At 37.6% G+C, this 17,901-nt stretch overlaps 1 protein-coding gene across 2 annotated transcripts in view; it reads left to right on the forward strand.

Annotated features, from left to right (window-relative positions):
• Positions 1-3,068: 3,068 nt before the first annotated feature.
• Positions 3,069-17,901, forward strand: part of LOC110108896 (actin-related protein 5) — a 53,903-nt gene continuing 39,070 nt past the window's right edge. For both annotated transcript variants that reach the window (XM_020839748.2, XM_020839747.2), the window contains exons 1-4: positions 3,069-3,294; positions 3,400-3,470; positions 8,001-8,125; positions 8,666-8,710. In XM_020839748.2, the coding sequence (XP_020695407.1) occupies positions 3,191-3,294; positions 3,400-3,470; positions 8,001-8,125; positions 8,666-8,710 (345 nt within the window). In that variant the 5' untranslated portion in view covers positions 3,069-3,190. The remainder of the gene's footprint in view (positions 3,295-3,399; positions 3,471-8,000; positions 8,126-8,665; positions 8,711-17,901) is intronic.

Below are 17,901 nucleotides of genomic sequence, written 5' to 3' on the forward strand. Positions count from 1 at the left end.
GGGCAGCTATGAGTAGTTCAATTTAAACAGGTTTTTAGGTTGATCAGGCAATCTGTTGGGTTAACCCGAATCCGACCCTTTTTCAAACGGGTCGAATCTGGGAACTTGAACCTGATTCATTTTGAAATCGGGTTGGGTCCAACCCAAATTTTTCAGGTCGGATTCGGGTCGAGTTTTTGTGTCCTGTCAAATATTGACACCCCTAGGTTTTTTAGCTTGCTAAGATATTCATATGAGTGATTATTTTATCATCTACTTGCTTTCATAGAATCTTTATATAGATGTATGACCTATCTGAGGTTATATGTCAGAGCCATACTCAATGATGTTCACTTATGTGAAAAAGGTTGAGAGAATCCACCAAGGATATATGACCTATCATTCGTAGTATAAACAACATGGCGTTTGAAAACAAATTTGATGATGATTGTTTGAATTTTACTTAATTTATTTTTAGTAGTTCCATTCTTTTGCTTTTGATTGCTGGCATGTTTTTTTCATCTATAATCCTGTGAAGCCAGCTATATTACAAGGAAAAGTAGAAACAACATGGCAGTCAAATTAAATTGTTAGCATTGTTATTAACATAATATCAACACAATAATACATAAATTAGAAGGAAAAATCAATAGTTGCGTGAAAGCTCTATTCTTATAACAGTGATGACAACTGTGAAAATCTTGCATTTGAAAACAAATTTGATGATGAATTTTTCAGCAAAAAATATAAATTAAAAAAACTCTTAAAATAAGTGCATCTTATTTGTTTTTTTTTTTTTGTTTATTTTTTGACATGGACTGGAAGATATACCAAAATATTTGAACTTTATAATCCTTAAAGATTTCAGAGGATGGTGGAGATGGGCATAACCAAGAACATGACATAATTGTAGATATAGAGGATAATAAAGGAGATATTAATTCAAAAATTAATCATTGAAATAACTAGTATCAATGTAAGAGGGCTGAGTTGGAGATATGCATGGTAATGCTAATGATGGCCATAATGAAAATCATTAAATTTTTAAAGCTTTTGATTTCATATAGGAGGAAGTAATTAATGTTCTGTCTTAGCTTGTGGGTTTTGAAGCTTTTTTATTTTGGTCATATATTAAAAGCATAGAGCTTTCATTTTGACCCATTGATTAAGTCATGTTGAATAAGTAGTTTAATCGTTAGTTATGTTTACACATCTCGCTCAACTTTTATGTTTGTCCTGTCCTTTCAGGCCCTTTGTTCTCAATTAAGCTGAGGCTCATGTTAATAGGCAAAAATTTGATATCTCAATCTGAATGGAGTCCCAAATATTTTAGAGGGATTGAAAGCTTCCTAATTTTTGCATATCATGGTGAATATTCTAGAGGCCAAATTTTCTATCGTGATTGGTCATGCATTAATTGATATTTTGAACTCTTAATGAAGTTAATTATAATTTTGGAGATTTTTGATTTAATTAAACGGTTTTTTGGTTTGAAGTATTTTTTTAATGGATTCTAAATTGGTTGATTTGGTTCATTTTCGAATACACCACAAGTTGTCTCCTTAACTACCATTGTTTGCTTCCATTTGTCATTGTTATCGTTGTCATCATCATCCACCACCATTGCCTATCACATCTATTGACCATTAATGTTCCCCATGCCGCCATCATCTAGTCGTATCATCGTCCTTTGCCCCCACCTGTCGTAGCCTACTATTATGCCGCATCCATTATTATTAAGCTTTACACTGAATTCATTTTACTTCAAATCAAACACAAACAAGTAATGTCTTGTATTTATTTTTCATTCAATAAAACAACTCTAAAATATTTCATATATACTATATTTATTTTAGATTAAATTTTTTTACTCTGTGTTCATTCAATAAAACAACTCTTTAATCTCAGAAGGAATATCATGGGGTATGTTGAATGGAAATGACATTAAGATGATATATAATATTTGGTTCATGAGTCTAAGCATAATCATATATATATATGGCATACAAATGAAACTCACATTACAAAAGCAATTCTAATTTCTCAAGCTTACTTTATAATAGTTGATGATATGAAAGTTTTATTTCAAGATATAATTGGTCTATCAAGTATGCAAGTCAAAGTAAAAGAAGATGATATAGAGGTTGTGCTGACAAATGAGCAACAAAAAATTAAGCCGTTGTTTGATAAGCATGCATTTTCAAAATTAATAAAATAACTCAATTCATAGTCATATTAGCGGTGCAAGAAATATTTTCATAATGCATCTTTATCATGTATGTGTATAGAGTTTCGTTCTTTAAAAAAACCCAATGGGTTAACGATCACTTCAAGAAAAATGATTCCAACTTTTGTCATACCTCAATAGCAACCTCCCTTAGCACCTCATCACCGAGTGAAAGAAGAATGGCACTGCAAACCTTCAATTGCAACTCTTGGGCATTTGCTCTATCTACCATTAATGCGAAACCGTCCCTCATAATGGATTCAAAAAGTCTTTGATGAACTAGAAGTGCCTACATCTTGATAATTCATAGGATGAAGTCATTTTCCCCAGTGAATTTGCCAATTTCAAATTTCAACATTGATATTATCTCAGCTTTTCTTTTCTGACTCTATGATACTAATTGTTATTCAGAAAACATATCAGAACTAGATCTCACATCTTATCGCGATGGTCCGTCATTCTTGTTTCTTAAAGCTCCATATGATTTCCTCACTTCTTTGTTATATATGATTACAATAATTTCCATAGGGGAGGGAAATTGAGAGATCAAGAGATGGAACATTAGGCCAGGTGCCAATGACATCTTGTAAAGGCTGACACATGAGGGGAGACTAACACATAAAGGGAGACTAAAGTGGCCACAGAGATAATAATGACATGATGGTATTATGTGGCATTATTTTTTATTTTGTTTTGAAATTTTAAGTGATATGGCATAAATAATGAAGATTATATGTGAAATATTTAAAATTTAGTACTTTTATAGTTTTATTATTTCACAAAAAGTAAATTAATTTTTATTTAAAACCTGCTCAAAACCTTCTGCCGAACAGCCCAACGTTGCGATTAAGCGAGCTAATGTAGCATATAGCACCAGCAACCTCAAGTCAAGTCTCAGACGTCTGAGCCGGCCTGTCGTGGAGTCCTCCATCTCTTTGAGAAAAGCTGTGAAATTTTCCATACGACAGCAGCTGGAGAGTACTCATGCCTTCATTAGCTACGCGGCCGGAGCGGCAAACGGATTACCGCCGCTTTTCCCCGGCGATCCCCATCATTATCGACAATGGCGGCTTCAACTTCCGGATTGGGTAACGCCCACGCCCAGAAACCTAACCCTTGTCCTTAATCTGTTAAAACATTGATCCCTTCCATGGGATATTCTTTCGCTTAAAAGCCTTTCTATTAACTCTCAGATGGGCGGGAGAATCAGATCCCCGCATCACCTTCCGCAATCTCGTCTATCGGCCACGCCACAAGGCAACAGGTATGTTATGCCATTCCATGAGTGTAAATTTTCTCTGGCAGGATTAGCGGTTGTTTATGATTTGATGAAACTTCATTTGCTTTCCACTGAATTCTTCATCAGAGATTGATACTTCTCTTAAGACGGTCTTCCTCAATCCTTAAAATAGGGTTAATCGCCATTGATAGACTACTATTATCTCATGATTATCTACTAGTTGATGATCAGTATGATGGAATACTGTAGGGTATTTGATGAAAACGGACTCATGGCATTCTCTGTTAAATGAGGGTAAATAATATCTTTTTAGTAGAGTTGGCAGTCATTCATAATTTTATTAAACTTTTGATTTACACTGAATTCTTCATTAGAAGAAGATGGCTTTGTTGATATCTCTTAAGATGGACTTTCTCATTCCTTATAAAAAGTCTGATTTCCGAAGAAAGACTCATTTTACTTTATAATTAAGCATTGCTTGTTGATGGGCATGATGACTTCTTGCATTTTAAGTAAACATGGATAGTTTGAAGTTACACTGCCTTAGTTTTAAGGTATTTAGCTATCTTCTATCCAAACTCATGAGTAGTGGACTACTGATTTTATAAGATAGTCTTGGCAAAATATTCTCATGTAATTGATGTTTCTCATTAGGGGTAGCAATGATCTTTTTCTCGACTCGAACTTGAAATGTTTGACTTTAGCTCAACTAGAACTCAATTTATTATTCTAATTGAGTTGACACAACTTGAAGGGAGTTGACTTTGAGCTGATTTCAGTTAGCTATATAGTTAAATAGGCGATATATAAACTATTTAATGTAAAAACCACTAAAAGGCAGTTGAAAAATATTAAAAAATAAGCGAAAGAGGGACTAAACATGAATCAGATGAAAAAGCAATAATGGCCAACTATTGAGCCAACCATTTCATGCAATTTTTTTTATAATAATATAGTATAATATATTTATTTTTAATTGGCTCAAGTCACATTTTGAGCAAGTCATGTTGCATTCAAAATCAATTTGAAAAAATCTTGAGTTAAAAAGCAAACTTGTAACTTGACTCAAAAGTTATTGAATCAATTTTGAATTGACTCAAAGCTCCAACAAGTTTCTAGCTTCACACAAAACTACCAACCCTATTTCTCATGCACATTGCTTGATGCAATGTGACCTTAGCACTTTCGGAGCTTTGGCAACACAAGGTGCCATTTGAGCAGCTTGGCACTTATAGTTGTTAAGTCCGTAAATTTTTAGAAGATGAGTGACTTGGGCTACTTTGGCAATGCATTTGCACTTTATGATGTAGGACTATATATGCTTTAAATCATGGTTTAAAATTGCGCACATGAGGCTCGCCTTGAGGCCCTCCTTTGCGCAATTCCAGTAAAAAACGCCTCGATGCTTACGCCTAGAGTTTTTTTAATGAGGCTTGCACCTCAACTTGGTTGAGGCCCACCTTGAGCCCCGCCTCGCCTCACTGGCAAGAGGCTTACGCCTCACGCTATATATATTAAAACTGACATAATTCTTGAAGTAAATGCCCAATATTGGACTCTATAGGAGAGGAAGAAGGGGAGAGAGCAGTTCATCATAATGATGATTCAAATGAAGAACCCCTTAATGATGACAGTGCTGATGACTTATGAGTTCTTATGTCATATGTCATTGCTATTTATTTTTGGAAATTTGAATTATATGTTAATGAAAAGAATATTGAGATTTGGGAAAGATAGAATTTTGAGTTTAACTATATTTCATATTGTCTTATTATTGAGATATTTTGATTTTACTTCATATCTTATGTTTTTTTATGTTTTATATTATTCATTCATTAGTATATAAAAAAATTTATCATTTTATGTTTACGCAATCTTTTGATTTTGAGGCTTACGCCTCAAAACGCCTTGAGGCTTACGCCTCGCCTCACGAATAAAAAACGCCTTAATACCCGAATACGCAATTTTAAACATTGCTTTAAATGATTGATATAAGAATTTGCACGCTTTCAAGCAAGAGCAATAAGAATTAAAACGTTAGCCTCTTAATGAAAATAAAAAATAAGAGAGGGGTAGAGGATTTTCAATAACATCCCTAGATTAACAACGAAATTAGATGCATAGAAATCAATCATCATTTCCTACATTTATTAAGCTTTGGCAGATAGCTTTGCACAATTCCTTATGCTTGATTCACAACCTACAATCGAAGAAGTTTAGAAAGGAAATTGACGAGGGGGAAAGAGTTCACCCTTATCTTGGCGTGGTGGTGATTTGCCACTGGACGGTGGAAAGTTGTTCTTCAATGGCTTCCGAAAGGGTGAATATGATTCGCTCGAAATATTCCTTGATGGAATTATCTACCTCCGGATTAACGTTTAAGAAAGGTGATCCGAGAATGTCAACGAAGCCTTGTTCGTTGGAGACGAAGCCGGAGTCAAGTTCAGGATCGACCATGCATAGAATACGTAGTGTTGAACTGTTGTGGAAGACGTCCTTTTCTATCCATGTGGATTCCCCTTGAGAGAAAGAAGTTTCTCTAAGGAATCCAAGTTGAGGAAGGGGTGAGAGGGTGGCCGGCCAATTAGAGTTGATTGGGTCCAATGAGAATTAATTTAATTGAGAATAGTTAGAGAGGGAGAGAGGGAGAGAGGCGGCTAGGAGTTTCCTAAAGTGGGATTTTAATTTGGAAAGGATTTAATGGGATTGGAGAGAGGGAGGGGGCGGGTAAGAGAGAGGGAGAGGGTTTGAAATCTTTCCTAAGTAAGAGGCTTAACTTTGGAAAGCATTTAAGGGGTGGGGACAAGGATGGGAGGCCGGTGGCATAGGGAAGGGAATTGGGGAGATTTAGGAAAGGAATTTAGTACTTACTTAAATAGGAATCTCAAATTAAGGAAGATGATCTAATTTCAATCCAATTTAAATCTAATTTGGATTTGATTTAGAAACTTTCCTAAATAGGATTCTATTTTAGGAAATATTTCAGAATTCAAATTTTGATTGAATAATTGAAATTAAAAACTTTTCCAAAAGAGATTATGTAAGAAAGGAAAATAATAATGAGGGGTTTTGAAATTTTGGAGGCAAAGAGGAAGGTGAGGTGGGGGGTTTTGGCCGTGGGCTAGGGCCGACGGCTTAAGGGGCGGGTTGGGGAATTTGGCCGAGTGGTAAGGAGGGGTGGTGGGGGCTTGACCGTGAGAGGGGAAAGAGGGGTTAGCGCCGGCGGTGGTGAGGTGGAGTAGGTGTGAAGATAGGAAAGAAAGAACCACGAACCCGGACGCTTCCAAGGTTGGTGGGTGATCTGCTTTCATCTCCTAGGATTTTCTCTCCAAAGACTCTCAAGCTCTCACAAGAACTCAATTTGCAGGAATTTGATTATAATTCATTTATTAACTTCAAAAGAATAAGGGACCTATATATAGCCTCATACAATGAAAGGGAACTAAAAGACGACATTGCCCTAGGTCTTACATATGACAAAACCCTTAAGGGTAAAATGAGAAATGCTGATAAAACACATACATAAAGCAAATAAATAAAACAAATACATATGAACACTTAAAAATGGATCAGCACGATCGTGGCCGTAGTACGTCGGCCATGGCTCTAATATACTTTCCATGATCTGATATCCCCATCACCTTATCACTTTTAATTTATTTTGATCTTGTTTGACAAAATTTAAAGCTCAAGCTAGATTGTGTTTAGCAGTGTTGGCATTAATGAGCTTCAATGTATTTCATTCTTAGCTACTTTTTTTTTTCCACACAATTTTTTAAGCTGGTTGCTATATCATCTTCTTTCAGCTTAGGGGCAAAATGTTCTCCTATATTTGCTATTTATCATTTTCTTCTAGCTTTTCATGCGCAGACTTTTCTTTCATATTTTTTTTCTCCGACCATTTTCTGAAATATATTTATAATATTAATTTGAATTTTGTGCTGTCATATTACCTTTTTTCATCATGTTATTTATCATGTATGTTTTTATTTGCATGAGTATTGAATTGCGATACTTATTCTTACTTTTTTAATAGAATATATGAAGAAAGTGTTGTTATCTATGAATGTGAACTATTGATTCTAAATGTTCTTTATAGGTTTATGCCACTTGAATGAGCCTTTGTAGATCGTTATTTATCTTACTTTTTGTATAGAGTATTTATTAGAAATTTATTTGTTACATTGTAAATGCATCATTAGGCTTTCTTTCTTATCCCTAATTTTTTTTGAAAAAGTGTAGCCTTTATTTTACCACTATACCTCTGGGACTCAAAACCTTCATGGATCCTTTAACATTATTAAATATATTTACGAACGTATTTCATTTTTCTTGATTCATGTCCATAGAAAAGTTCCTTTCTTTTATGCCCCTACTTCCCCAAGTTGTTGTAATTAATAATTGTGATATTTTTTGTCTTTGTTCAATGCCTTTAACAATAGGCAGCAACTAAACAGAATGCCCTTGATTCCCTTCTGGAGTTATGCATCACTTTATTTCTTATCATCTTCTTATGGGTTATGTATTGATCCATGAATATTCTATGCATCGCAGGAGAAACAGTGACAATTGTTGGTGATCATGATCCTGTACTTTTGAAATACTTTGATTGCACACGCTCATCTTATCGCTCTGCCTTTGACAGCAATGTTGTCTATCAATTTGAAATAATGGAATATGTAAGTAACAAGCTAGATCTCTTTTTGAATGGCCATTAGTTTCCATCATGAGGGTAGGCGTTTATATATACCATCTATCATAGCCTTCATAATTTCTTGTTTTTTATTCTAAATTGCTCAGAGTTATAGTGGCTACAGTTACTCTAAATTATTAGTCCGCATGCATTAAAAAGCCATTTTCACCATGATTATGACTTGACATGGTTAAGCCAGTTCAGTTGGTTCATTGAATTATTTTTAAGTGGTAGTTAACACCTATGTTTCTTCTTTTCTGATGTGTTGTTTTACTATGTTTCCATTGCCATATCCTGATATTCATACCAAACTTAAAACCCTTCTAATTTAGTCAAAGTTAAGTCATTTCTTCATCATGGCTGGTGCATCACTTTGGTATGAAAAACATAATTCCTCGGTTTTCATTTTTTTAATTTTAATGTTCTCGTATCTATTTCTTCATTTCCTTAAATTTTATCTACAACTATTTTTGTCCTTAATTTTTCGCATTTGTTCTTACAGAAAAAATATGCTCATTACATGTAGGTCCTTGACTATGGTTTTGACCGGTTGGGGGTTGAAGATTCACCGGTAAGGATGAGATAGACTTCTTACATGTATTTATTGACAATGTCATCATGTGTAAAAATAGTAGCTTCCTTACCTTAACTGCTATGGTCATCTTTTTGTATGCTTCTAGGTAATCGCTTGTCTTTACTTTTGTACTTCAGTTTAGTTGACTTTTTGCTAACTATTATTGACCATGATACGTGAGTTTTTTCCTCTTGAGCCCATCAAATGATTTGATCCAAAACCTTCATAATTAATGTGCACAAATGATTTGACAATGTGGCATATATCAGATGATTATTGACCTTATTTTGATTTTGTTATGGGTTGTAAATGTTTAGTTTTCATCATGAAGGGAAACATAGAAACTTGTATTGTACAAAGGGATGATGTTGTATGGACATACATGAAGTGAACATAGAGTTACATCAAAGTATAAATAGTCAAGAGTTTGTATATAGGATAATATATCATTAATTGAAGCATAATTATAGCTTCAACGTTATTTGACCATGTAATGAATTGGCTTATTATTCTTTGGAGACAGCTTAACTTTTGGCTTTTAAATAAAAATTGGGAATGATGCCAACTGATCTGATTATTCTAAGAGAAGGTGATGTGGTGATTGTAGTTTATATTCTTGTGATCCCATTGTGACATCTCTCGCCTTGTCATGATGTGGCTTCTTCGTTGTGGCTATTTACTCTAGTTATTTTTATGATTCCTTCCTTCCGTTGTTGAGTTTAGTTGTTTCTATGCCTTGTAATGTGGCTTATATTGTGACTTATGAATTCTCCCGCAAGGTAGTAACTTGCTTGGGTTTTTTTCTCTATGAGACGATATATTGATGATTAATCTTAGAGCTGTTAGTGTGACACTTTGTAGGTGCATTTTCTCTGAATTTTTGAATTCTCCTCCAGTATGTTCTTTTTGGAGATGATATCTATTCTTGTGGTATTATAAATGGTGCATAAGGCATATAAAAATTATTATACAATTAAAAAAATATTTTTGAATGAGTAAATCTTTAAAGTTTAAGACTTGAAGGGTTCCATAAGGGGCTATCTCCTTGTGTAAGTGCAAGCCTTACTTCTTAGCGACTACTAATTTTTTTCCTCTCTCTCTCTCTCTCTCTCTCTCTCTCTCTCTCACACACACACACACATTCTCCAATAGTCATTGTCTATTACTAGTTGAAAGCATAAGTGAATTTTATCAAATGAATTGCATGATGATATTATTTCTTTTGCGTAACATTTTGTCATTTTCATGTCTTTTGTGATTCCTAGATTGCTTGTTAATTTCTAGTAAAAGTCCAGAATCTTGTCTTCTGAATTGGAACTTACTATTTTTTAAAAGTTTTCATTTATAGTGGTAAATAGTTATTTAAGACTGTTATATGATTTTCTTGCAAAAAATTGTTTACATCATCAAAATCTACTTTGTATATCAGATTCGTATTATAAATTTTAGGTCCTTAATATCTTGCATTATATGTGATATCAAAGCTTAGGGTTATATTACAATATCTCTAAAAGAGAGGCACACTATCAGGGCCAATTAACATATCAATGAAAAGACAATTTAAGTAAAATTAACTTATGATTTTGGAAATTTCAACATAAACATTATGGAATCATGGATTATATTTTTATAGTTGAGGGGAGACATAATCCAAGTTACTTTCATATAGGTTCGTTTAATTATATAAGTTTTTTTAAAAGTTCTAAATTGTCTTATCTAAAGGATTGAATATAAAACAAAATAAGGAGACTCGCTCTAACTTTTTGACAATGTATTGCTAATAAAGAAAATCTACAAGAACTAAAATGAATCATAAACTTAAAGAGTAATATTTGTTAATAGTGTCTCATAAAGGTTAAGTTGACATGAATCCTTTAATCATGACATGTCTTATAAAGGTTAAGTGCATGGTAAATCTAAAAACTTTAAGCAATGTGATTATAATGAGTTTAAACATAAAATGTTTAGCACATGAAGTTTTAACTATTCAAAAGAAGGAATGATAGGATTAGCTTCTTCAGTGGTTTGTCTCTGAACTTCTATATCATCTTCAATAAATATCATAGTGTTAGGCTGGCTCCTCTTGGGAGGGCTGAATCGGTCCCTAGTGGACTGGTTTGGACGTATAGCAGGTAGCCCAAACTGGGCGAAACCAGGGAAGAGAGAGGGGGGGATGATGCTCCTAGGGACCCACTTGCTAATTAAATTTGCTTTGGAGGGAATTTTTGAATTAGGAGATTGTTTAGGAAATTTGTAATTGTCCTTTGTCTTTAAGTAGGAAATTTGTAATTGTCCTTGTCTTTAATTAGTTGCTTTTGGAGAAGGGTTAGGGTTTATGCATGATTTGAATTTCTTTGAAGTTTCTTGGCATCTTGGGCTCTAGACTTCCTTGTCTAGAGATTTGAGAGAGACGACCCTCCTCTCGAATTGAGGATCCCTTGTATCTTGTTCTAGTGTTTGTTTGGCTTGATTCTCATATTGCAATCCATTGTTTTGGGGGCTGTTGTCCCCCAGATTTTGCTTATTTCTCGTTGTTTTTTTTCAATTAGTGATAGTTTTGCTTACAAACTCAAGTATTTCCCTTAGGGTTACTTGCGAACTAAAGTATTTCCTATCAAATTGGTATCAGAGCATCGTCTTGGGACCATCGGCGGCTGAAATTCTGTAATTTCAATAGTTTTTTCGCATCTGGAAGAAGATCTCTTGTGATTCTTGGGAAGGAAGATGGCCGGGAAGAAGGTTGAAGTCTTGGAAGGAGAAATCGGGCAACTAAAATCAGATTTGGAGAAAATTTCTTATTTTCAAAATCAGATTACATCCAATAAAGAAAAGATAGAAGGGAAGTTCGCCTTGATGGAAGAGATGTTGAAGAAAATACTAGCAGTGAAAAACAATCCGGCGACATCGGAAGCAAGGGAGAACACCGGCAGCCATGGGAGGAGGGAATCCGAACCCCATTTAGGGGGAGGAAAAATCCGGAAGTGGAGATTCTTGAGGGAGAGGATGGCATGCCGCCTCTAGAACCCCTTTCTAGGAAGGAGATGAGTATGAGCTACGAAAGGAGGGGTGTTGATTTTGTGGGGAGAAGGGAAGATTTCCACTACAGATGTGCTGATTTTGAAAAAAGAAGAGGGGGAGATGAAGGGAATGGTTATGATCATCGGAGGGAAGATTGTGACAACTAGGGAGCATTTCCTCGTGGAATGGGAGGTTATGGAGGATTCAGAGGCCACCAGGGTGACTCAAGGGTGAGGAAGCTAAAGATGCCCATCTTTGAGGGCGAGGATGGCCATGGATGGATCTACGAGGTGGAACAATATTTCACCGTCAGTTGACGGAGGAAGAAAAACTAATTGCGGCCGGACTGTGTTTAGAGGGAAAGGCACTAACATGGTACCAATGGCGAGACATGAGGCAGCCCATCCGGAGCTGGAGGGAGTTTTAAAGAATGCTTACTAGAATATTTCCGAATTGAAAGGGAAGGAGACTTCTATGAGCAATTATTTGCCTTGGCACAGGAGGGGACGGTAGAAAAATATCGTGACAAGTTCGAGTACCTGGCCAGCAGATTAGACCAGCTCTCTGAGATAGTATTAGAGGGGAATTTTATGAAGAGGCTGAAATCGGAGATACGGGTAGCGGTTAGGGTGATGAGGCTAAGAGACATAGGGGAGGCCATGGAGCTAGCCCAGTTGGTGGAGGATCAGAAGTAGCTGGAGAAAGGGGCTAGGGGGAGCAGTTCAGGGAGTAATTATTCCGTCAGGTTACCGAATGCATCCGGAAACCAATACCAAAACGCCACATCACTAAAGTGCTCGGTACAGCGCACTCGGTACACTCGGTATGCTCGATATTGCTCGGTATTTTCACCGGATGGAATAGTTTTTCCAGTTCAGGGGGGGTCGTACAGAATGACCACCACCTTCTTAGCTCCAAAGGGGACAGCGCCAGGGAGTCTGAAGGAAGTGCCCAAGGAGAGAGCTGAAGGAGGGGGAAATGGGGGGAATTTCAAAAGATTGACTGAGAAGGAGGTATAGGAAAAGAGGGAAAAGGGGTTGTTTTAGAAGTGATGAGAAGTACATGCTGGGGCATATGTGTAAGGACGGAACTCTTCAAGTTCTCACCGTCTGTGATGACGAGGAAGCTGAAGAGAGAGGTGAAAGCGGGTTAGAGATGGAGGAAGAGGAGAAGTTGCATTTGGATGTGGCAGAAGTCTCCCTAAACTTAGTAGTGGGATTCACCCCAAATCATACTATGAAGGTGAAGGGAGAGATAGCTGAGAGAGAGGTGGTAGTGCTGATAGATAGTGGGGCAACCCACAATTTCATCTCCACCCAAATGGTAGATCTGCTGGGGGTGAAATTAGTGGATACAGAGGGCTAATGGGTGATGATGGGCACGGGAATTATGAAAATGGGTAGATGAGTTTGTAGGGGGTGGTGTTGATCATTCAGGGGGTACAAGTGAAGGACTTTCTTCCCTTGGATTTGGGAAGCACCAACGTCATTCTAGGAATGAAGTGGCTACAGATCTTGGGAGAGACCAAGGTCAATTGGAGGACTTTGAGGATGGAACTGGTGGTTGGGGGGAAGCAAATGGTTATTCAGGGTGATGCAGGGCTATCTAAGAATGAATAATCTCTCAAGTCCTTGATTAGAACCATAGAGGAGGTGGGAGGAGGATATTTGGTGGAGTTGCATCGCTTGGAGGGAGTAAGATTGTAAGAGGAGGGCGACATTCTCTCTTAAGTGCAACCACTCATACAGAGCTACAGCGAGGTCTTTCAACCTCCACAGGGCCTACCACCAAATAGGGAATTGGAGCATGCTATTACTTTGAAGGATGGGGTGTCGTCGATCAGTGTTTGCCCCTACTGTTACCCTCAGATTCAGAAGGATAAAATTGAGAAGTTGATTCAGGAGATGCTGGAGGCTGGAATTATCAGGCCGAGTATGAGCCCTTTCTCTAGTCCATTCATACTGCTCAAGAAGAAGGATGTGAGCTAGCGGTTATGTGTAGACTACATAGCTCTGAATAAGGGGATAGTGCCAGCTAAGTTTCTTATTCCTGTGATTGATGAGCTCTTAGATGAATTGTATAAGGCAGTCATGTTTTCCAAGCTGGATTTGAAATTTGGGTACCATTAGATCAGGATGAGGGAGGCAGACGTTTTAAAGACAGCTTTCACAACACATGAAGGACATTATGAGTTTCTGGTGATTCCGTTTGGGCTTACTAAGCCCATGCTACTTTCCAGTCATTGATGAATAGAGTGTTCAAGCAGTACCTTAGGAAGTTTGTTCTGGTGCTCTTTGATGACATCTTGGTGTACGACAAAACTGAGGAGCATCTGGAGCACTTGAGGATGGTTCTGGAAGTTTTATAGGAACATTAGCTGAGGCCCAACCTAAAGAAGTGCAGCTTCGCCTAATCCAATGTGGAGTACTTGGGACATGTAGTGTCCGAGGAGGGAGTGGGGGCCGACCAAACAAAAATTGAGGCAATGTAGAGATGGCCTATGCCTAGGAACCTAAGGGAGTTGAGAAGGTTCTTAGGACTGACATGGTACTATAGGAGGTTTGTGAGGGGGTATAGTACCATAGCTTGGACTTTTACCGAGCAACTGAAGAAGGACAATTTTTTATGGGGAGAGGCAATAATTCAAGATTTTGAGAAATTAAAGAAAGTCATGACTATAGTTCTAGTTTTTGCTCTTCCAGATTTCAGCCAGGTCTTTGTAGTAGAGACAGATGCGTCAGGATATGGGTTGGGGCAGTACTTATGCAAAATCACCTACCTATAACCTATTTCATTCAGGTGTTGTCAACCAGGGCTAGATTGAAGTCGGTATTATGAGAGGGAGCTGATGACCATTGTTTTAGTTGTTCAGAAGTGGCGCCCTTACCTATTGGGAGACATTTCATAGTCCGGACGAATTAGAGGAGCTTGAAGTATCTGTTGGAGCAAATAATGGTGATCGAGGAGCATCAAAGGTGGTTGTCCAAGTTACTAGGCTATGATTTTGAAATCCAGTACAGGCCGGGCTTGGAAAATAAAATGGCTGATGCTTTATCTAGATGTGTTGGAGAGCTTCATGAGTTGGCTATTTCAGTACCAATGATGGTAGACTAGGGGGCCATCAAGGAAGAGAGTATGCAGAATGAGGAGTTGAGGAAGATTATGGAAGATTTAATGAAAGGTGAGAGTAGCCATCCGGGGTACTCTTTTGAAGGGGGGAGGCTCTTGCATCAAGGGAGGTTTGTGATGCCACGAAACTCCATATACATTCCCCACTTATTGCAGGAGTTCCACGGCAGTGCATTTGGAGGTCATTCAGGGGTCCAGAAGACCTATAAAAGGCTGACATCCGAGCTTTACTGGAAGGGGATGTATAAAGATGTTGAGGAGATGGTGGTGAAGTGTGAAGTGTGCTAGAGAAACAAATATATGGCAATGGCTCCGGGAGGACTACTACAACTCTTGGCACTTCCAAACAGAGTATGGGAGGAAGTATCCATTGATTTCCACGATTAGTAGGGTTTAAGGTCATTATGGTAGTGGTTGACAGATTGAGTAAATATGTACACTTCATCCTCTTACGACATCCCTACACCACAGTGTCAGTGGCAACATTATTCATTAGAGAGGTGGTTAGGCTGCATAGGGTTCCAGAGTCGATTGTATCTGATCGGGACAAGGTGTTCCTCAATTAGTTTTGAAAGGAGCTGTTCAGGTTGCAGGGTACTATTCTCAAGAGAAGCATCGCTTACCATTCACAGACAAACAGGCAAACAGAGGTGGTAAACCAAAATTTGGAGACTTATTTGAGGTGTTTTGCTTCTAAAACATCGCGGAAGTGGGCCAAATGGTTGGCCTGGGCTGAGTATTGGTACAATACTTCGTACCATACTGCTTCGCAGATGACTCCATTCAAAGTGCTATACGGAAGAGATTTCCCACACTTGGTGACTTTTGGGAGAGGAAGTACGTCAGTCTCTTCATTTGAGCAGTACCTAGAAGAAAGGGGCAAGGTGTTGGAAGAGCTGAAGAAACATCTGTTACGGGAACAACAAATCATGAAGAGGTAGACAAACACACACAGGAGAGACATACAATATGAAGTAGGGGAGAAAGTGTTCCTAAAACTACGACCTTACAGGTATATGCCAGTTGTTCGTATAAGGAACCAGAAATTGGGTCCGAGGTACTTTGGCCCCTATGAGATTGTGGACAAAATTGGAGCATTGACATATCGTCTAAAGTTACCCCCATCTGCCACTATACACCCAGTCTTCCACGTGTCACTGTTGAGAAGAGCTCTAGGGGAGCAGACAGTTAGTACGGAGTTGCTAGCTACACTTACAGAAGAGTTAGAAGTGATATTAAAACCACTGGAGCTACTAGGTGTCAGATCAGATAAAAAGTGCTTATTAGGTGGAAGGGCCTTTTCGAATTTGATGCTAGTTGGGAGCCCTATGAGAGGGTAAAAGATCAGTTCCCTTCTTTTCACCTTGAGGACAAGGTGAGTCTTTAGGAGGGAAGTACTGTCAAGTCGGCTCCTCCTGGGTCGGCTGAACAGGTCCCTAGTGGACCGGTTTGGATTTATAGCAGGCGGCCTAAACTGGGCGGAACCATGGAAGAGAGGGAGAGAGGGGACGGATGCTCTTAGGGGCCCACTTGTTAATTAAATTTGCTTTGGAGGGAATTTTTGAATTGGGGGGCTGTTTAGGAAATTTGTAATTGTCATTTGTCTTTAATTAGTTGCTTTTGGGGAAGGGGTTTATGCTTGAATTGAATTTATTTGTAGTTCATTGGCGTCTTGGGCTCTAGACTACCTTGTCTAGAGATTTGGGATAGACGGTCCTCCTCTCGAATTGAGGATCCCTTGTATCTTGTTCTAGTGTTTGTTTGGCTTGATTCTCATGTTGCAATCCATTGTTTTGGGGGCTGTTTTCCCCCAGATTTTGCTTATTTCTCACTGTTTTTTCCAATTAATGATAGTTTTTCTTGCGAACTCAAGTATTTCCCTTAGGGTTACTTGCGAATTCAAGTATTTCCCTTAGGGTTACTTGCGAATTCAAGTATTTCCTATCACATAGCTTCCAATTCAGACTCATCAAGTGAAAGATTAGCAATTTTTAATATTCCTATGTTATCAAGAAACTCAAATCCATTTCCATTAACATCAGACATCATGCTATCTCCTTCCATATAAGTTGGAGTTTTTCTTGATAGAAGCTAAATGTTTGTATGCACAAACTAAATCTTCAGCCCATTATGGAGCAATTATATTTCTCTTCATTGATTGGATGAAAGAGTATGTGCTCCAATTTCTTTCACAGCAAGATGAGGATGAAACTTCATGAAGCAATTTTATGACGATTGTTTGAAATAGAGGTGCTGAAGTGCCATGCATCAACCACCACATTTTCGGATCAATTCTCCACTTATCACACAAGGATGCTTGGTCACCAAAGTCCTCTAAATTACCAAAAAATTTAGCAACATTTGTATTGACACTTCTTTTCTCATATTCATTTGAAAAATAACGCTTTAATCATGTCTTCCTCCTCTACAGCTCATTATCCTAAGAAAGAATAAATGGGTTGACACAAAATGCCGGTTCAAATGTTACAACTCCAAACACAAAGCTCAAATGTTAGATAATCAACAAGTCAAGGGAAGAGTTAAAACTCATTGTCTAATAAGAATTTTATGGCATGATTCTAATTATTTTGTTGGATGAGTTAAACTTCTTTTTTCCCATTTAAGAAGATATACAAATCACAATGACATGCTTTTTTAATACATGAAACAAAAATCAAAGCATTACAAATGCAAAATAATTTGATGCCCGAATATCCTATTTTCTAGTAAACTAACATCAATATAAATGACTCAAAGGAGATATAATTTTTTCATTGGCAAAATTTTAATTAAAAAAATGGCCTTTTATGTTCTTTTATATTATATTGATTGTGTAAAAGAGGACCTTGGTCGCCTGGCCTGCTCAACGTTGACCGATTCTCCTCTCTTGCTCCTTCGACAAAATGACGAAGACGAAACTCGCTTGCAGCCGTGAATGCACTCTCCAGTCGTAGAAACGAAGGAGCCCTAACACTTCGTCTCGCGGGTTCGGAAATGAGAGAGCATCGCTTGCACCATGGAAATAAATACGACGCGTAATT

This window comes from Dendrobium catenatum, unplaced genomic scaffold (assembly GCF_001605985.2).
Source record: "Dendrobium catenatum unplaced genomic scaffold, ASM160598v2 fragScaff_scaffold_1297, whole genome shotgun sequence".
Lineage (NCBI taxonomy): Eukaryota > Viridiplantae > Streptophyta > Magnoliopsida > Asparagales > Orchidaceae > Dendrobium > Dendrobium catenatum.